At 36.8% G+C, this 21,704-nt stretch overlaps 3 protein-coding genes across 4 annotated transcripts; 1 reads left to right on the top strand and 2 right to left on the bottom strand.

Moving 5' to 3' along the window:
- Window positions 1-3,340: 3,340 nt before the first annotated feature.
- LOC114360084 (pre-mRNA processing factor 31) lies at window positions 3,341-7,413 on the bottom strand (the record flags this gene model as incomplete). The annotated part of the gene is made up of 7 exons (XM_028314648.1): window positions 7,095-7,413; window positions 6,795-6,930; window positions 5,049-5,253; window positions 4,752-4,894; window positions 4,337-4,521; window positions 3,883-4,023; window positions 3,341-3,490 (listed from the first exon to the last, which is right to left on the bottom strand). Coding segments are annotated over exons 1-7 (1,161 nt in total), but the record flags the coding sequence as incomplete, so codon positions are not given.
- A 1,687-nt stretch (window positions 7,414-9,100) lies between these two features.
- Ntf-2 (nuclear transport factor-2) lies at window positions 9,101-13,260 on the top strand. 2 transcript variants are annotated; one of them, XM_028314647.1, is made up of 5 exons: window positions 9,101-9,345; window positions 9,875-9,946; window positions 10,055-10,153; window positions 10,240-10,382; window positions 12,826-12,950. In XM_028314647.1, exons 1-4 carry the CDS (start codon window positions 9,238-9,240, stop codon window positions 10,348-10,350), a joined length of 390 nt encoding a protein of 129 aa, XP_028170448.1. In that variant the 5' UTR covers window positions 9,101-9,237; the 3' UTR covers window positions 10,351-10,382; window positions 12,826-12,950. The 2 variants fall into 2 exon arrangements, with proteins under 2 accessions (XP_028170448.1, XP_028170446.1); XM_028314645.1 differs by lacking the exon at window positions 10,240-10,382 and having other exon boundaries at window positions 9,104-9,345; window positions 12,826-13,260.
- A 45-nt stretch (window positions 13,261-13,305) lies between these two features.
- Window positions 13,306-21,605, bottom strand: LOC114360082 (uncharacterized). The gene is made up of 7 exons (XM_028314644.1): window positions 21,383-21,605; window positions 21,025-21,164; window positions 20,560-20,719; window positions 19,885-20,103; window positions 18,900-19,058; window positions 16,735-16,869; window positions 13,306-16,261 (listed from the first exon to the last, which is right to left on the bottom strand). The coding sequence occupies exons 1-7, from the start codon at window positions 21,521-21,523 to the stop codon at window positions 16,103-16,105; spliced, it is 1,113 nt and encodes a 370-aa protein (XP_028170445.1). The 5' UTR covers window positions 21,524-21,605; the 3' UTR covers window positions 13,306-16,102.
- Between the last annotated feature and the right edge of the window lie 99 nt (window positions 21,606-21,704).

The following is a 21,704-nucleotide window of genomic DNA, read 5'->3' as shown; positions in this document are numbered from 1 at the left end:
TGAATTAAACTAAATATAAACTTATCCATTTGTCGAAGATCCCACTTTTGATCCATCATTTTCGAGGGAAATCTAGCAGACGACTGAGGGCCATACGTGGGGCGTATGTGAGGAGGAAGCGGCGAACGTATGCGAACGAATGCGAATTGATGATCGGGAATTTTTACTCCTTCAATAACTCTTCAATAGTATAGTGTTTTTTAAGTAAAAAGATGGACTGTTTTGGCCCTAGGATAATATTTTCATGCAGGACATGCGACATTTAAAATATCCTACTAATATTATAAAATGCGAAAGTTTGGATGTCTGGATGCTTGTTACTCTTTCACGCAAAAACTAAACGGATTTTGTTTTTACAGTATTATTATTAACCCATATTAACATATAGGGTAGGCTATAATGTATGCCGATCTGTGACACTAAATTTCACGCGAGTGAAGCCGCGGGCAAAAGCTAGTTTTTTCCATAATTGGCAAAAATGACAGTAGGGAATTTAGTGCAAGAACCCCTCCACTTTGGTATAGAAGGCTCATTTTTGCAACAGTGGTTCTTTGGGTGCTCCTGAGTGGATTTCCGTCGGTAGACATCGGGAGCCCCCCCTGTGATAGCAGGGGGAGGGGGGGCAAGATTCCTTCCGCCGCGCTTCACTTTAAGGCCCATATCTTCAAAACTATGGGTATTAGGGCAAGTGTGGTATCATTTTCGGATAATTGAAGGATGGCGAATTCATTTCTAGAACAAACTTTTTGCCTTTTCATAAAAAAAATAGAAATATTGAGTAAAATTCACAAAAACCAAAAAGTATTTTTTTAAATAAACGTCGTTTACTTTTAAACCACTGGAGATAATCTAATTAAAAAAATATGACCTGAAAGCTACATTTATCAGGATTATAAAAATATAACATTGTATGGTACTTTTTTCGCAAAAAGTAGGTGAAAAAAATTTTTTCTTCAGGACACAGCGGGCGAATTTTATTGCGCATCGGAAAAAAATTTTTATTTTATCCATGAATTCATACTATTTGGTTCATAAGCAAGCAAGGATTATTATTTTAGAATTTATTTAGAGTTGCTGGCACATTAATCTACCATGATTTGTATTTTTTCGTCAATTGATTTTGAACTCTATGTGTAAGACATAAGGTTGAAAATAGTTTAAATACATTTTAATATTGAAAATATTATAAGAAGAAAGCACTAAATAAAGAACTTTAATTTGTGTAAACGTCTTAATGATTATTATTATTTTAATTAACACTTATTTCAACATACTTACTATCTTACCAGTGATTTAACGGAAAGGTAAGTGTGAGGAAAATGAGGTTTCACAATCATAGTACGGGAGATATTTTTAGCACAAAGGTTACGGTTGTGACCTTTTTAGTGTTTTTTTTCAGACAGCACCAGCTACTGCACTACTTCTTGCACCTACATCTCACCATTTCCAGGCAAGCCTCGGCAGCTACGGGCAAACCGGTCCATGTAGGCTCCATCTTGCTATCGGCTCTGGTCCACCCCTAACCAGTCGGGTAAAGGGAAGACTGAGTCGGTTGCTTGCAACTAATCCTATACGCGAACCCCTTGGATTGATCTAATAAGTAAGTGGATAGGTCTTGAACAAGAGACGACTAGAAAAGAGCATCTGCATAGCAAGTCTGCGGTCTATGTCATTGTCTTTCAATCTTGGAATCGGTAGGTAACCCCAAAGTTGTGGGGGTTACCAGGGGGTGCCTTAGGACTTACGCCGCCACTGCAAAGATGGCCTTGGGAACGGGAACGGGCGTCTACTGTAAACACTTCGAACATAGTGAACGCTTAAGGAGGTTTGCTACAGTGTTTCAAGCTGAATTCTACGCTATAATATGTGTGCACTAAAGAACAGGGGTGTAAAAAACGCAATATTTACATCCTGATCCACAGCACTCAAAGAAAAAGCCATCGCCTCAGTGAAGGTTGAGTCTAGAATTATTCTAGATGCAATCTTAAAGATGAACAAACTCGGAAGGCATGAAAGTGTCCCTGATGTGGGATACCTGGACATACACGGATCAAATTCAATGGGAGAGCCGACAGTCTAGCGAAACTAGGGTCAGAGGCAATACCTATTGGGTNGGACTGAACAGTTATTGCAGTCGTAAATTGCGGAATATCGCGAGTTTGTCTTACGAATGTTGCTTGTTAACGCTGATCTCTCGTACAAAACAGTCAATTACAACTATTTCAATCGCGAGCGAGCAGGAACTTTCATTAAAGAGATCCGAACATCTATAATCGAGTAGTAATTACAAGCAATAACTCGCCGAGTTAGTGGTTAAATAAACAAACGTTAATATGTAACGAATTTTTGCGCTTTTTGTTTGGATGGGAGATTATTTTGCAGTTAAGTCAGCAATGTATTTTTAATAGTTCTTTTTATGAACGGCTTAATTCAAAACCTACTTTACTTTCGTCGTTATGTAAACTGATTATATTAAGTTTTATATGAGTTAATTCTAACAATTAACAAATAAATAAAATTGAATTGATTAATTTTATGATTAAATTGAAATAAAAAAGTTATAATAATAAAAAATTATTCGATAATGGTACGTTACTACAATCCGTTCCCGTTTGTTTTTTTGCTTATTTCTAATTAAATTAAACTCCGGTTAAAATAAAACTCGTTAATTCTACGACACAGTAAAGGTTAGTTAAGATGGTCCATGGATACCATGGACGCCGTAAAAGGCGACTAAGGGAAATAGGAAAATAAGCTAATAATAAACTAAGGAAAATAAGCTAATACATAATCAAGCCTACCCCACCCATCTGGCGTGGTGAATGTAGGTCAAATCCTCAATATCAGTTCTGTTCCTGCAGCGGAGACCAAATGACCTGATCATGATGATGATGAAGTCTAAAGGCTGATTTACACGTGTTAAGTAGATAAGTAGGTAACTAAATTTTTACTTGATTTTTCTGCCATGTTGGTGGGCGGGACTTGTCACTTGACAAAATCAAAATCAAAATTATTTATTCAGTTTAGACCACAAGTGGCACTTATGAACGTCAAAATGTAAATAATAAAAAAAGAAAAGGTAGCCCTTATGGGGCATTTTACATGTCTCCTTATCTTTTAGGCCCTACCAGCGCTTCGAGACAAACATAACAGACTTCGAGACACGTTTTGACAAGCAGTTTCATAGTAAACAAGAGCTTGACGTTTGGAATTAAGTTAAAATTTAGTTACCTACTTAACTTATTAATACGTGTAAACTGTAAACCAGCCAAAAGGTAAAAGGAGCTAAGATCAAAGGTAAATAAAATATAAATATGATGGTGTTCAACGTTACACTCACGTCAGCGAAGTTCAGTCTGTTCGCGTTCTTCCTAAACTCGGTCATGGCGTATCGCTCCTTCATCTTGCGCACGCGCTTCCCGCCTCGCTTCTTGCGGCTTTGCTCGATTGGCTTCGGTAGGGGCTTGACGAATTTTACTGGCGGAGGCTCCTGTGAGGATAAGGAATTTTAGAATTAAGAGTTCGTAAGATGTCTTGATGAATTGACGGCCGATGTCAATGAGCCTCTGATGAGTCATTAACCCAACATTGGTTCTATGATCATTGTGAATCGCAAAAGAAATGTTATTGGAAGTGATTATTTTTCTAAAAAAATTGGTGGAACTTGAACCAACCTTTCACTTGCCTGCTAACTGCTGAGTATCCTGGCTTATGTACTCTAGATAGCATAAAATTCACTTATTTCGATAGCTTAAATGTCTCTCAACTCAATAACTATCACGACATGCGAACACGCACACCAATGTAGGTATGGGCGACGCATGGCGAAACTGCAATGCGCGTTTACTTGCGTCTTAACTAATAATAACAATGACAAATGACCTGCAACTTGTCCAGTTTCTTCTCAATGCCCTCTCGCAGTTGCCGGCCGATGCGTCCGTCCGTCGAGTCGTGGCACGCGTCCACCCGAGCAGCGAGAGTCAACTTGGTGGACACCAGCTTGGCGGCTTTGTAACGCAGTTCCTAAAACAGTTTGGGAGTTATTTGGTGCCTTTACATTGTGTGCGATTATGCACGCACGTAATTTATACATCATGCATGTCACAGCATCAATAGACAATGGTGACTAAGTTTCTTCAGACACTTCTTTATCACCAGCCGATATTTAGACTTGAAATAGTGGTAGGCGGGCGCCCGCGCCTGTTTTGGCGGAGGTCCTTAGAATTCTCAACTTAAAACTTTTTTTAATTGATAATTATGTTGTCTAAAACACAGAATTTTATTTATTCATGGATACTATTTCATGCAGGGTGCATAAGTTCTTCATGATACTTACTGGTGGAGTGTCCTGTACAATTTGTGAAAAGTAAATGAAGCCAGTGTGAGGCAGGGAAGCCGCTTGTGAGAACCCAGACAGTGTCTTCTTCTGCTGGCCAAGAGGCAACACATTGCATGCTGGCATTTTGGACAGCTTTGAAAGTCCACCAGCCACACCAAGGATTTTTGCAGCAGTTGAAGCCCCTGTTATAAAGGAAAAAAAAAATGAAGTTTAGATAAATTAGTTTTAGTAAGTTACATTTCTTAACCAAGCAGTGTGATACAGTGACTTTTTTTATGCTTTAATTTTTCACAGATTTTTGAGTGTATAGAGTCAAATTGAGAAAATGTACAATCATTTTGTTAATTTTTGAATAAAGGTCATTATGCTTACTTTATACAATATTTTTCTCAATATCAACAAAAATACTTACCAACAATAGCAGTTATATTTGGTGCAATAAATGTCATTCTGCTTTCAACATATTCATAGATTTTCGACTTGAAATGATTCAGCTCTGCTGCCATGTCACATGCCTCATATATTTCAGCTAATTCATGTTCTGTTAACAGTTTTCTGAAACAAAATTAAATAACAAACTATTTTTTCTCATGTGTACAAAGAGGGTTAATTGGAAGGGCTAAAGAAACTAATGCCGAAATGTCATATTAGTTTAGTTCTTCACCCAGACAAATATTTTGTATCTAATTTGGAAATAGAGGTTACTTACCCTTGAGTTGTTGATGCAGTAACTGACACAATCATAATAGTAGCTTGTGTCAAGAAGCTCTGTAATATCTCATTGTTTTTAGCCTTGTCCAAGTCGTTGCCAAGTTCTTTCACAGTACGGATGTACTCAAGTGGGGTGATGATAAGGGAATCAAGCTCTGGGAATCTCTTCTGATATTTGTCTCGAACGAATCTGTGGATAATAGCTGGAAAGTGATAATTAAAGTATATGTTTACAACTTACCTATCTGCTTGAATCTCAAACTCATAGAATAAACTTCTATAAACTATTAGGAAAACTACTAAAACATATTAGATCCCTTTCAACCAGTGACTAAAGTGATATTATGTGATAAGGAATTTAAGCTATGATCTGAAGCTTCCATGTTGTGGTCCATTATTTTAAGTTTATTACTTCAAATTTTTATACAGAGGGGTATCTCAGCTGGTTCTATATTGGCTCACATAAAATTCTAAATCCTATTCTTTGTCTTACTACCGATTTGTGTTCATAATAATCTCTCTTCATAATTTTATTTTTCATACTTTTTTTATTCATACATTTTTATTACTACCATCGGAGCTCATAACAGTTAGTAATCATAATTTTTTTATCAATACTGTTACTACCAAGAACCATTTAAAATACATAATTTTTATTTTCAGATCTTTTTTCTTCATAACATTCATTGATCATATTGTTTTAATTAATAATGTTGTTACTAAGAACATACTTCAACTCATAATGTTGTTGTTCAGAATAATTTACTTTATAACAGACATACTCGTATCTTTAAAAAAATCATATATAATTTAATAGAGTAGATAAGCATGCAGAGCATGCAGCATGAAAGCAAGCATGCAGCATGCATTGGTATCTCCTCGTCTCCGGCGCTGCGGGATGTGCAGCCCTTCCGCCCTTGCGTAACGAGGCTCAGGCACCCACGCTTGCTTCCGCAGCTTCGGCTTTTTGGATCGCCATCGGCGCCTTCGGCGCCTCGGCGACCAGCCTCAGCCGCTCCAGCTCACCCGGGCGCCTGAGCCTCGTTACAGCGGGCGAGGGCTGCCCTCCCTCCGCGCCTCCGGCTTTTAAATTACACTCTAGGGGTAGGGCAGACAAGACTACGTGGAGTCGGTTTTGCAGCGATTCGTTTCTGTCACGTTAGTTTTGTGGCACAAAATATTATTGCCTGTTGCCACAAAATATTTTGAAATGGTCCAACCATTTCAAAATAATTTAATGTTAAAATACGATTTAATACGAATATAGACATCATGATTTTCAATAATATGGATAAATACACTTATGAGTAATAAATTTATGAAAACAAATATTAGGATACATCACATTTATGAATGTTTTAGTTATTTATTCGAATGATTATGAGTTTCGATCATTAGTATAGAAAAATATATGAAAACAAATATTAGTAAAAACAAAGTGTATGATTAATGATATTATGAATATCAATGATTATGTTTTTAAATATGTAGGTTTTAAATTTTTTATGAAGAATGATCATTATGGTATTAAATTGTATGAGAAATATTTTCGGACCTCCAATGATAGGAATTGAAAAGTTATGTAAGAAAATGCGCTACCATCTCAGCTATATTTTTGACAACAATAGTTCGTAGTCTATAAGTCAATTGAGATAAGTGTTATCTTCTGCATTATTAAAACAGCCCTAACACTTATTACTTTAAAACCAGAGTTCATTTACTGAAAACAAGATCAGAAACTTACCAATTTCTCCATCGACTTCAGCAGCAATGTTGTTGGCTTCAACAATAAGTTGGTACTCAGGGTCTGACTCCATGAGTCCAGTAACTTCAATTTTCTTTCTGTTATTTCCAACATTTTGTTCCACTTCAATCATCACCTATAAAATATGTTTCATATAAAAAAATAAACAAAGTATGTAGTTTAGTTGATTAGGTTCTTAGGGTTTTATAAGCTATACAATTTTCATCACAAAATGCAATATTTTGCAAGAGATTGAAGACTAAACTTAACCTACAAATATAATTTTTCTACTTTACTTACCCGCTTCAATCGCTCAGAATCCCTTAATTTCGCTAGCTCTCGAATAGAAACGTTCTTAATTTCTTCTTCTTTAGGAATTACAGGGAATGGAACCGCAAAATCATTGGCTACATCATTCGATGTTTTACTTTCAATCGCAGCTTCAAGCTCACCATCATCGTTTTCCTCTAAATCAGCCAACAGTTCGTCGGCAAGAGACATTGTTTTGTGTAACTATTTCTACCACGCGTAATAATTTGATAAAAAATCCAGTAATTTCATCAACAAAGATCACAAAGATGGACACAGGAGAAAGAACACAAAAAATTGGGGGCCTGACAGCAGCGACAAGTGACAACAATCAATCAAATTCAATCAATCAAACGAACAAGAATCTTGTTGCATGCGAATATTTTAGAAAGAGTTATCTAGTCACAGTGACCACAAATATCACATGATTTTTGTTTAAAAAGTGGTAGCTCTAGATAAAAATACTTCATCAATTTGGCAATGAATGGCATGGCAACATTCATTTTTGTATAGTGTTGTCCGTTGAGTGACAGTTAGTTCGATCGAATAATGCAAATAATAATATCGATGTATTTGAATAGTTCACTTGTATTTGAAAGAATGCTACGACACATTTTACAGAAGAATTGGGAAAATCATGAGCTTAGTCAACCATACCAGTCTAATCCATTTTTAACGTCAGAAAATGCTCTGCGAACTCCCACTGGGCCACTGGTCAATGGGGACAGCTAGTGGGTTATGTCACATAAGTATGTAGAGGACTCTCCCCGCTTACGCACTAGGTGGGGCCTACCTTACCTACTAAAATCTGACGGTGTCCACCGGGGCCCAATAAAACAGAGCCGCGAGTTATTGTCCTAACTTGGACATTCGTCCCACGGGGGGGCGCGAAATTTTTTGTATGGTCGAAAGGGGGCGCATCTCATCGAACCAATGCCCTAGGCTATTGTTTTTATAGAATGGGCCCAGGCAAACATGCCCTACATCGCGGCCCAGGAAAATGTCACGACAACCCCCGGGCCCACTCAATTGTGGGTTACGGGTGTCGGGTTGCCCGACAGGCTTGGCGAGACTCGGTAGCCGAGTTATAGAACGCCCAGGAGTATGCCGAAGGAATTAACGAAATAAGCTAAAGTCCGAAAGACTCGGGAACCAGTTGAAGACTGAGATTATTTAGCTATTTTCTTCTTTAGTAAATGTCGGCTGTTTGGTGTAGTGGTTTAGAACGGACTACTATGCCGAGAGGCCCCGGGTTCGATTCCCGGTCGGGCAGAAATTGAAATGATGAATTTTAATTTCTGTGATGGGTCCGAGACCTGAGTGTTACTATGTGTATGTTTATATCCGTTGTCTAGTACCCATAAGTACAAGCTTTGTTTAGTTTGGGACTAGAGGCGCAGTGTAAAATGTCCAAGGATGTTTAATATTATTATTTATTTATTTATAATCTGCTTGAAGGCTCACAGAAAGTCCAATGCGCCAACAAGTTATACAATACAGATAATTTATAATATCAATGTCAATATGTAAAATTGACAAATATAATCAAAACGATAAAATTAAATAAAAGTTATTTATTAATGCAGTTTGAGTTGGGGAACAAAAGCCTGTCTTCAACAAAATTGCCTACAAAAAATGTTGAATGTTGAGATGTTTTTGTTGATTTTGTAAGGCAAAACACGCGTGGTGAGTTTTTAAATCAGTCTTTCCCAAAGTGGGCGATAACGCCCCCTTGTGGGCGCTGCAGGATTAAAGGAGGGCGGTAAGAGACCCAGAAAAAAAAAACGGGACGTTGTGTGGAGGCTTGGGAGGCGTAATCTACTAGGAGGATTCTTAGACCGACTGAGCTCGACCCTTGATTACAAAAATGGGGGGCGCTGAAAAATAATTTATTCTCAAAGTGGGCAGTAGACTAAATAAGTTTGGGAACCACTGTTTTAAATCAATAGCTCTTATATCGATCTGATTCGATTATTTGATTGCTAATTTCCTTGCTGTCATTTTAACAACGCACAACACTAGCTTGCCATTATTCACCGTGAATGGTTTTACAGGGGCCCGAAAAGGCCAAATTATTTTGTAATATCAGTGTTTTCTGGTCATTTTAGTGATATTTCAGACTTTAATTGTCTAAATGGCGCTTAATCCCCAGTACGATGCTATCGGGAAGGGTTTTGTTCAACAATATTACACATTGTTCGACGATCCGGCACAACGAGCAACACTCGCTAATATGTATAATGTGAGTGCTTTATAGTTTTTAAGTGGTTTGGGAGAACATGGGGGCCCGTAAAACTCGACCACTGTAAATTTCTTTTGACTACCGTTATATATTTTATAGGTTAGCTTTTCAGTTTCCCCCCCTTTACAAAATGTTGACCATTTCCCATCATCCATGGGCTTATGGGCCATTCATTGTCACCACATGTCTATTTCATACCTCTAGGTGCTATTCAAATGCAGGTACTTGTAAGAGTATCATAATTGGTCACATCCAGTCACATCATTAATCCTTGTAAACAATGGTTTTGTTTTATCTATTGTAGGTTGTTACTTTGCACCAAACCTAAAGTTGTAGAGACTAGAGATGCGACTATCCTTAAAGTTCATTATTATGTATGTGTATTGTGAAGAAATTCCCATCTGAAGAATAATGTGTCATATAAATCTATTACTAGTCTAGTCTACAATGTTCATATTTTATCTATCCATTCATCTATAACAATAGCATTATAACATGCTTTCAATGAAACATAACTTACTTATTCCAGGTCGAAACATCATTTATGACTTTCGAAGGAGTTCAAATCCAGGGTGCTGTTAAAATTATGGAAAAATTAAATGTAAGTCTATGCAAAAGCTTAAAATTCGGCAGTGCTGACTCAACTTTGCGATTATATGATGCAATTCATCTGTTTGTCTGGTAAAATTTTATTAATCTTTTGTTTCAGAGCTTGACATTTCAAAAAATTGGTAGACTAATAACATCAGTCGACTCACAACCAATGTTCGATGGTGGAGTTCTAATAAATGTTCTTGGAAGATTGCAGGTACGTTTTTTACTCTTCCTCACAAATTCGATAAACATTTGAGCAAATTTTACTTGATTAATTATTTATTGTTACGTTTGTAACAGACGGACGATGATCAACCACACGCATACCTCCAAACGTTTGTGTTGAAGCCAATAGGGAACTCATTCTATGTAGAACACGACATATTCAGGCTGGCACTTCATGACGTTTAAGAGTTATTTTATCTACTATCTACAAAGACAGAGTAAGAAAGCATTAGACATGTGTACTTATGCACTGTAAATAATCATGCTTTCACTTTGGGTTGCTAATATCCCTTTATTTTTGTTGGGTTTAGCATCTAATCCTTAGTTGAGAATGATTTGATAAAGCAATAGACTTAGAATGACTGTTTTTTTGTTGACTAGGAAGAAAAGTTATTAGACAACCCTTTCCTTCAAGTTTTTACAGATATTTTCTGTTCTTTTTACCCCTACACATTTCTTTAACTCAATTTCTCTATGTATTCAGGTTATGACTAATACCTTAACTTCTAATCTTACTAAACAGGCACTAGTTCATGTTGATACATGACCTCTGTTCACTGCATGAGCAAATGAATAATGTTAAACTGATATAGAAAGAAAAGTTTGTGTTTTCATAAAACCAAACAAAGTGATAGATAAGAACGTTATTGACCTGTTCATTGTCTTACATTATTATTATTTGCATCAAAAAATATATAAAATTAGTTTATCCAAGTGCATGATAGTTAGATACCCCTTTCAATGTGTTAACTGGAAATTGTATTATAGCTTTTTTGTATTCTTTTTCTTTGCCAGAATACATTATGTGTTAACTGAAGTACCAATAGTGCTTGCAAACTGAAAACCTAACTTGTAATGAATGTACATTGATATACCAATTAATTTTAATAAACTTAATAACATTTTAAAGTGGAAAGAACAATATTACTCATTTAAAAAAAATGAATAATTTCATGAATGAATGTAATATAGGGAAAAATAATAGTCAATGACATACCATGTTTTGATGACATAACAAAGCATTGCCCATGTCAGCCGAGTGATACAAAAGTTACATATTGCAACATAGCTTGTGACATTTGTAAGCGACGGACTTATCACAGGTCTTACATCTTGTATAAGTCTTTACACATCAGCCTATGGTAAATATCAATAAGCGTCACACAGCCGCAAATCGCGTCCCCCACCATAAACTCATTGGTCACCTCTTTTATTGTTCTTTACACTTATTTTAAATCAGCCTGGCTAAGATGCGCGCCGTGATATACTCTTATCGATATTAGTCACCTCTTTTATTGTTCTTTAGACTTATTTCAAATCAGCCGGACTAAGATGCGCGCCGTGATATACTGTTATCGATGATTTTAGACGTCGAAATCGTCATATAAAGTCGATAAAAAGCGCGATTGCCGTTTTTCTCGGCGTGCATCCTAGGCCTAATTGCAATAAAAATTATGTTTTCTCGAATGTATACTTAAAGGGTTATGCCCACTTAGTATGGGACCTTTGGCCTGAGGTGGACAGACATTACAGCATGTAATTTGTTATTTATTAAATAGTCTATACCAGTAAGAAACAGAATATAAATATCATTTTGTATCCAAGTCATTAAAAAAATTTTTTTTTGCTTAAGACTAGAAAGGTTAGAAGCAAAACAAAACACCATTTTTTTATTATTATTATTTTTTTTTGTATGAAAAGGCAAAAAGTTTGTTCTAGAAATGAATTCGCCATCCTTTAATTATCCGAAAATGATACCACACTTGCCATAATACTCATAGTTTTGAAGATATGGGCCTTAAAGTGAAGCGCGGCGGAAGGAAACTTGCCCCCCCTCCCCCTGCTACCACAGGGGGGGCTCCCGATGTCTACCGACGGAAATCCACTCAGGAGCACCCAAAGAACCACTGTTGTAAAAATGAGCCTTCTATACCAAAGTGGAGGGGTTCTTGCACTAAATTCCCTACTAGAGTGAGATTTGTAGTTCGAGAGTATGCCAGGGTCATCGGGAAGCGAAGCATCGAGGACCATGGTCAAAAAAATAAAGACGTCAAAAGGGAAACTTATACAACACTCTTCTGCTTTTATTTTGGCAAAGACTTGGTTTTGAGAACTAAACAACACTCACGATGAAAAATACAAAACAAAGCGAATGACAGATAACAGCTGTGACAATATTTTCAGTGTTGCCATGCTAATAATGTGGTGATGAATAAAAATAATCGATATAAAAATCGATTGTATTTTTTGATGACTCGAAATAAGATGTATAATAAGGTGTGTGTGAAATAAGGTTTCATTTAGTTATTGAAACATTTTTGGTAGTGTTATTAGAATATTTAAAAGGTTTTATATATATCATTTTAATGAATACGTATTTAAAAAAATAATAATTGTCATAGTCGAACAACAATCGATATGAATCGATTCTTACCGATAAGATTCATTTTGGCAACACTGAAATGAGTGTTAAAGACAGGAAGTTGTAATTATCACATAAAGTACTATTTAAATTGGATTTTTATAAAGGCAAATTGATACAAAGTTACACTACGTGAATACTTTAAAAATTAATTAAAAAAATTTGGCAAATTCATATTTTCATTAGCAGCTTGTCCACGCCAGGCCAGAAATGAACATTGTCCTTTTTTGTATTTCCAGTGCGACGACGACCCTCCACACCCGTACATGCAGACCTTCGTCCTGAAGCCGCTCGCAGACACATTCTTTGTTCAGCACGACATATTCCGCCTCGGTATCCATGATTCAGCTTAAATCCCAAGTAACTTAACTTCGAGACAATCGAACAAGATCATAATAATTGCTACCGCAGTCAGTTAACACACTGTATCACGTTTTGGTTATCTAGGTATAAGTTATCAATGCAATCTATTGTCTATTTGAAAATTCAAAAATAAATTAATATTAAGGAGCCTGGCACAATGAGGATAGATTAGCAGTCATAAGTTTTGCTAGATTAATTTTGAAATGAAATAATCTTTAATAATTACCTGTTAACGAACTAATATGTTGTGCTAGGGATCCAAATATTGGCATCGTGTTTGGCTTAGTCAAGTATGGAAGGCTTTAGTCAAAGTAACAGCAGACTTTTCAGTTACATGTATACATTTTATAAATAAATACATATAATTTTTTAAATACTTGTTTTGTCACTGATTTATCATCCAACCATAAACGCTAAGCTTGTATGAAAAAGGGAAAAAAATACACAAAAATAGATGCTAAGACAATCATGTATTAAGTTATAAATAGTCAAAAATTAACAAAAGAACCACTGAAAACAGGTACATTTTTTACCAATCTCGAAATTTAAGACTTGCCTCCCTTTAAATCCTTAGACGCTACGAACACTTAACAAGTTTACTGCATGCACTACAATACGAAATACACACCGGGCCTTACCGGCCCACTTGTCGAAGTGAATGACTAGGTTGCAAAAGTTACTGCGAGGCTGGCACGTAACCGACTCGAGTCTTCCCTGACAGGCTTTGTGTCCACCTCCCTTACATTTAGCAGCTTTAAGGCATGTTCAAGCTATACTGCTTCCCGGCTTGTCTTGGATAGATGTAATTAAAGTTGATTTTTGTGGAGTGAAATATGTTATTTAATATTTTAAACATTTATTAACGGTGCTCAGATAACTTGGAAACTACAGTTAATGTTCATTAGGATGTTAAAGTCATGGGACACAGCATAGCTTGAGTATACCTTACATTCCTAATCCACATTTAAAATTGTAAATTGATTCGAGCTCATTTATTCATTGACTTAACACTACCATAGTAAAATAATAATAGTAAAATGCATTTAAGTCGCGAGGTTAACTTGACTACCATCAAAAGGTGGCGTAAGAGAGAGGCCGAAGACCAGGATTAGAGTGCATTATGAGACCGCGATACAATATGTCTTTGTTTCGGTTAGTGGTGTGGCTCGAAACCTTTTTTCTCAGATAACCACTCGCACCATTATTTCGAGTCAAACGCATGGTGGTTCGGGCGGTAACTCCCGTCTCGGCCTCCTATGACTCTGGCGCGAACTGCCATTTAATGTAGCGATGTACGCAGAAGTAATATTCAATATTGATGATTTATTTGTCTCAAACGGCTTTTAGCATAGTACCATTATATTTTTACTATGACACTACCGACATACGTAGTATTAATCTCTGTGTTTCCCTTCTAATTTCTTAAGAAGCACTTTCAGTTAAAATTAGATAAATCTTATATTAACTACGAATACACAAAACAGGAACGGAATGAATTACTTTTATTGTAGATCATTTTTAAAATTGTAAATATATTTGAAAGCCTTTTTTTAATTTCTCAACTGCTAAAGGAACCACATACATTTACGACTATCACGATTGAGGTGAAGAAGACTACAAAGCGGAGATCAAATAAGACATGGCAAGACCGAATGTGGTCACTTTTACACAAACAATATTTGTACATTAGCCTCATATAGGTGGTACCGTTCCGATATTTTTGAATTTTCCAACACAACCGTCTAGACAAGTGGCACTTTTTGATGCGATCGAAAATCGAATCCATTCACGGAGCGATGTAACTTCATACAAACAAGCGCCGGAGCTGAGACCTTTCGACATTACAACTGTCACGTTTTGCCACTTGTCAAGGGGGGCAAGATTTGTCCATAGCTTGGAAATGTCAAAAGAAAAAGGATTGAGCACATTTGACATTACTCCCTAATCAGGCAAATCTTTAAACAAAGGACGGAATAATTAATAACTAGCGGTGTCTGGCTGCTTCGCCCGCATAGATAAAACTTGACTATTTTAAAATGTATCAGTAAAAAGTTTAAAAGCACATAGGTACACACATTTCACAAACAATACGAGTATAGTTTTACGGAAGGTTGATAAACATTTTTATTCATGAAAGCCACAGCTCAATACAAAATACATTCAAAGCGAATGTGACAGGTATTAATGCGTTTGTGAAGTGGCACACGGATGTGAATCAATAATTCTATTCAAGGTACTACAAAAACCAACATGATTGCGTCATAATCGGTTATAGGCATGCTGCAATATGCGATGTTTTTAAGAAGTGGAGAAGAATTCATACTACAGCTTGAATCAAAAGTTATGTAGGTATAAAAGTTGACAGTTTGTGTTTTCTTATCTGTGTTAATTTTGACAGCTGTCAAAAATCCAAAATTTGGCATTAAGCTACTCACTGCAATAACAACTGAATTAATATAAAGTTTGAGTTAAAATAAAAAATATCGGAATAGTACCACAACTTAATCCACAGGCATCAATAGCGAATACACGAAAACCTTTAGATGTATTTGGTACGCGTAATTTGCATTTTCAAGCGATAAAGTTTGTTGTTCATATCTATCGTGCCTGAGTTTAAAATCTCTTACGATAAACAATAATGTTTACGTTAACATCTTATAAATAAACAAAATAAGTTTTAATAAAAACAAACCTGAGTCATTGTTAGCGCCTAGATTTACGTTAAAGTACACTCGAAGAAAATCATGTTTTAAGTGAAACTGCTTGAATGGTGAACGAATTTCTTGCAATCAATTAAAAAAAAAATCGGTAGGTTAAATTAGAAATGAAAATATTTGATATGACAAAAAATGCTAAACACTCAAACCATAGCGACTGTCCTGAGAAGAATCCAAGGTTTTAAAAACTGATGAAAAAATAGGTGATTGTGCGTTCAAGTAGGTCCACTCCTGATTTTTGTGAGTTTGGCCAAATCGAAATGAATAGAAAAAAAAAAACAAATTACAACGCAACACCCTACTCAATTTCGAAAAAATACTAAAATGGCCAGTTTGAAAACATTCGACAGTCGCATTCCCATTCAAGCGTTCCCGTTTCGAATTTAGAACAGTTTAGGTACTTGCAGAGATCGAAAACTCAGGCGGCTTGGAGCGTTCAGTTGCCGCCTTTCTTGCGGCCGCGGGATCCAGGCAACGCGACGCCTCGCAGCGACCGCATCGCCATCGCACGGTTGAAGTGGCGTTGCGTTTTGTGTTCCTCGACATCGCTGTTGTTGTCGACTGACGATAGGATGACTAGGAGTACTCCCATCACCTGTTCATGTCGGGATCGAACGTTAATGATGATAGCGTTAGTAAATAATAGGCTCTAAACGGCGTTCCGTTGGGCCCAGATTTGATTCCTAGCCATGTTGATAGCTCGCAATGCCGAAAGAAGAACGATTTGATAGTACATTTTCATTTAGATTAGTTTTGTAAGTAAAATTGGCGACGAAAATTTCAAAGGCTCCCCTTTTCGGGGAGATGGAGGACTGTTGTGGACGCCCTCTGCCCCATCTAGGGGACATAGGACCATAAGTCAAGTAAGTCAAGTCTTTTTTGGGGCTTATCATAGATCAGAAATCTCATAGAAATATTTTCAATCCAACCACAGGTATTCTTTATAAATGCTGAGGGAAGTTGATGTTTCCATATGGATTGTCTTATTTTATGTATCTCATTCAGTCGCATAAGAAAACTGTTTTAGTAACGTTTGCAATCACAGAAGAAATACACAAGTTTCCTTACCAAACAGACGATGATAAGCAGCGTGTAAACATGCACCGTCGCCTCCGGTATGTTCTCGATGTCTTTCAGCGCGGCGAGCGCTGGCTCGAAGTCTGGCCTCAAGTCCAACGCGTGCCGCAAGTGTACTGCTGCTTCCTGAAATATTAGAGATATCTATACATATATATAAAAGAAAGTCGTGTTAGTTACACCACTTATAACTCAAGAACGGCTGAACCGATTTAGCTGAAAATTGTCAGGGAGGTAGTTTAGAGCCAGGAGAAGGACATAGGATACTTTTTATCCCGTTCGAAATAAAAAAAGTCTGCTTATTTATTGCCATTAGGGCGGAACAAAGTTCGCCGGGTCAGCTAGTAATAAATAAATATAAGATTCTGAAGCGCACGTACGTGCTATAATCTCCGAGATCATTAGGAGATACATATTGGGTGGAAACATTATGATTCTGAAGCGCACGTTCGTGCTATAATCGCATAGTCGTCAAAAGGAGACATCACCAACATTGACTGCGTACGCCCGTAACGCACGTAGGTAATACGTACGTGAGACATGAAAAGGGTGCGAGAATTCTCCTCACGCCTCGTAGCAATTTAGTTAATTACTTATTCTAATTTAGTGACGGATAGACATTTTAGAACATTTTTTGTATCATAACCCAGAGAAGAACCGAACCTGGGACTCGACGAAAGCGATAATCGCAGCATATAGAGGAAATAATACGAAAACGGCTATTGCAGTTTCGCTAAAACATTTATTTTTTCTTTCAGGATATCTACAGGCAGACGCACAATGTTGATTTCTGTTACCTATCAGATGTTATAATTAGATATCATAACAAATTATGCAATCCATAAAACGAGAGACTGAATAGCGGTAATATCAATATCAAATGACGATAATTCAAATGATATTAATTACGGTAGTCGGCCTCGATGGTTGTCATTCAATGTAAATGACGATTGTTTTTCTTTTGCTTACGACGATATGAATAAGGTTGAAAATATTTCAAATATTTTCGCCGTATTCGTTTGCGTAAACAAACCGCATGTGGGTGTGGTGTTATTGTTATCGATTGTGATTTGTGACAATCGATACTGAATGTCTGGATGCGGTTAAACTTATACAAAAATAATATCATACGACATGTTTATTGTTGTAAAACTATTGTTCGATTGCATCATCTTGACCTTTATTTAAAAATACTATAAATTCTTCTATGAATGTAGAATATGTAATAAAATTGATAGTGGAGCAAATCAAACTTTTTACAGATACTCTTTAAGTGTTTTGTATTATAGGTATTCAGTTTCTGGTCTAATTTAACTTCAAATAAGTTCATATTTTTTTTGTTTTTTATAGATAATATTAGATTCCTTGATGATGTTTTGCTTGGTCGTAACTAACCTTTCACACTAATTATTAGATCACCTGTGGTGCTAACTAGTGAACGAAAATGCGGTTACCTTCATAATTTCTATTACTATCAATAAAACTACGTAACATACCTGATAGTGTCCATCCATATGCCTTAAATATCTCCCCAAGCGTGAAGTACTGTTGCCACGCGCTGCGGTCCGGCGGCTGGACCTCCAAGGAACGGCGCGTCAGGTAGATATCATCATCCAAGTACTGCAGGGTGAACTATCGACGAGTTAGCCACTATAACTCACCTGATAGTGTCCATATGCCTTGAATATCTCCCCAAGCGTGAAGTACTGTTGCCACGCGCTGCGATCCGGCGGCTGGACCTCCAAGGAACGGCGCGTCAAGTAGATAGTATCGTCTAAGTACTGCCATGTGAACTATCGACGAGTTAGCTACTATAACTCACCTGCTAGTGTCCATATGCCTTGAATATCTCCCCAAGCGTGAAGTACTGTTGCCACGCGCTGCGGTCCGGCGGCTGGACTTCCAAGGAACGGCGCGTCAGGTAGATAGTATCATCTAAGTACTGCAGGGTGAACTATCGACGAGTTAGCCACTATATCTCACCTGATAGACTGATAGTGTCCATATGCCTTGAATATCTCCCCAAACGTGAAGTACCTACTGTTGCCACGCGCTGCGGTCCGGCGGCTGGACCTCCAAGGAACGGCGCGTCAAGTAGATAGTATCATCTAAGTACTGCAGGGTGAACTACCGACGAGTTAGCCACTATATCTCACCTGATAGTGCCCATATGCCTTGAATATCTCCCCAAGCGTGAAGTACTGTTGCCACGCGCTGCGATCTGGCGGCTGGACCTCCAAGGAACGGCGCGTTAGGTAGATCGCGTCGTCTAAGTACTGCAGGGTGAAGAGTACCCGCGCCAGGTTTAGGAGAACCTGCAAGTTTTTGGGTATGAGTCTATAGAAAATGCTCTGTTAGGATTTAGCTGTAGAGGTTTAGCCCCTCAGTACCAGTGAATCGAAACACAATAAACATCAATTGTTACTGCGGTCTCATGGGCCACAGGGTTCCACAAGCTAAATAAAACTGTTTTAAAGCCATTACAATTCATAAAGTGCTTGCTACTAGAATACTAAAAACATTTTATGTACAGTCAGAAAATCAGACAGGGTTAGGCAAAAGATTAATGACAGTTATTATTTTTAATTAATACCCACCAACTAAAAAGTGTATTCCATTCCATGGCAGTTATCCCAACTAATATTATAAATGCGAAAGTAACTCTGTCTGTCTGTCTGTCTGTTACGCTTTCCCGCTTAAACCTCGCAACCGATTTTGATGAAATTTGGCATAGAGATAGTTTGAGTCCCGGGAAAGAACATAGGATAGTTTTTATCCCGGTTTTTGAAACAGGGACGCGCGCGATAAAGTTTTTCTGTGACAGACAAAATTCCACGCGGGAGAAGCCGCGGGCGGAAAGCTAGTCAGCAATAATTTATCCTTTTATCAATCATTTTGCTATTTAGCACACAATGAGCTACAACTTACCATTCAAGGAAAAAACAAGGAAACAATAGAAAATAGGTCTATGCAAGAGTTTTTGTAAAATGTACAAATTGACACTGACATGATTGATTAGTTTTTTATTATGCTGTAGTGTCTTTGTATTGTACTCGTACTAATGAGCGTCGAAGCATAATATCCATAAAAATAAGTGGCACTGGGGAATGAGTAAATTACCATGATAATAGTGATAATTACCTCGGCATTGTATGGGGAGACAGCTAACGCGCGTCTGAAGCACTCTATAGATTGTCTGGTGTCCCCTTTGATTCTCCAGAAGTTACCAATCTGGTTGTAAAGCTGAACTGACTTTGGTTTCTCTCTTTTCGCTTTCTTCAAGCGTTTCTCCAACGCATTTATGTCTAGTTCTGTTACACCATTTTTGTATGACTTTTTCTTAGTAAATATAAGCGCAACCTGTAATAGTAAACAGTGGTAAGAATACAATTAATTAAAACATGATAACATACTATAAAACTATTTGCTGACTCAATCAGAAAATGGAGAACAGGTAAGTAAGTAAATAGGTCATCTAAAAATAGGTAATGGTAATTTGATGCATGATGTCTGATTAAAACACCTGCAGCTAACATTATAAGATTTTTTTTGGCTAGACCTTATGGGACTTATTACAAAAAGTTAAATGCATGAAATGAAATAGTTATTCAGTACATAGGCCCTTTCCAGGGCACTTATACTCATAACAAATATAGCTTGCCCTACCACCACTTCGGGACAACATAATATGGGCTGGTGTGAGAAGTAGCATAAGAAACTCAGTCACTTTTGTCAGCCTCTTTTTCAACATGTTGAACATTACTTTAATTTAAAATGTAATTTATTTGTAATAAGGCTCTGTCAGTTTTCACTTACTTGTGGCTCAGGTACATTAGGATGTCTGTGGCGTCTTGCCACTCCGACTAAGTTATCATAGTAAGTGAAGTTTACAGCTTTCCCGCAGTCTAAATATTCATCGTCCAAGTCACCATTTGTCTCAGTGGGGGTGCTTTCTTCATTGTTCTCACTTCCAGCTCTATAAAAGGATTATATTTTTAAAAACATACTCCCTCTCCTATATTTTTTTTTAAACCTAGCAGTCAAATCTGAGTCAATGGAAGTAATAAAATATGAAAATGTATGTGTTGTTATTTTTTTCTTTCCACGTAAATAAATATTAAAGCCATATTTATGATTAAAGAAACATTATATACACTTTAAAGACAATATTATCATGCAGGTCATAAAATATTGTTTCACTATATCTGAGTACAGCCATAAAGATAGCAATTCACACATAAATAGTAGTAGATAAGTTTTGTTTAAAATGTATGAAGGTACCTTTGTTGTTCGTACATCTGACAGTCTGTGCAGAACATATCAAAGCCATGCCTAGTCCAAGTATTCCCATAGTAAACAGTTGATGTTATGATATTGAAAATAGAGTCTTCTTCAGTCATTTTAGACTTGTCAGAGTCATCCTAAAATAAAAATGGTAATTAGATACTCTAAATAAATAATAGTAGTTTCTTGTATAATAAATCACAATTAAGTCAGAAATCAACTTGATTTTTAATGCCAAATCAAGGCAATCATGGTTAAAACATGTCAGAATAAAATAGAAAGGAAAGTATAACAATATGTATAGTGTCCTGATTATATAAATGTTTAGAAAGAGCAATAACGAATATCGACTAACCTGTGGTAAGCCGGATCCATCAACAATTAAATCTTCATCGGCATTTAGTTTCCAAATATTGGAAGTACGAGAATTTGTAACAATAATTTGGAAAGAAAATATATACAGAATCAAACAAGTCAAGTAAGGAGAGTCCCTCATTTTGAACAGTTAAAGTAAGATTAAACATGAAAACAGTTTTTTCATAAATTTTGCTTCAAAGTTTCACACAAATATTATTGAAACACCGATCCAGCAGCAAGAAATTTACAATAAAATAATCGCAATGGATGTGTCGCAGTCAGATTGTATAATCCGCCGTTTTACATTACAGCTAGGCATT

The sequence above is a fragment of the Ostrinia furnacalis genome, unplaced genomic scaffold (genome assembly GCF_004193835.3).
Source record: "Ostrinia furnacalis isolate ACB-3 unplaced genomic scaffold, ASM419383v2 OfSCF4882, whole genome shotgun sequence".
Classification (NCBI taxonomy): domain Eukaryota; kingdom Metazoa; phylum Arthropoda; class Insecta; order Lepidoptera; family Crambidae; genus Ostrinia; species Ostrinia furnacalis.
This window is presented reverse-complemented; position numbering and strand designations above follow the sequence as displayed.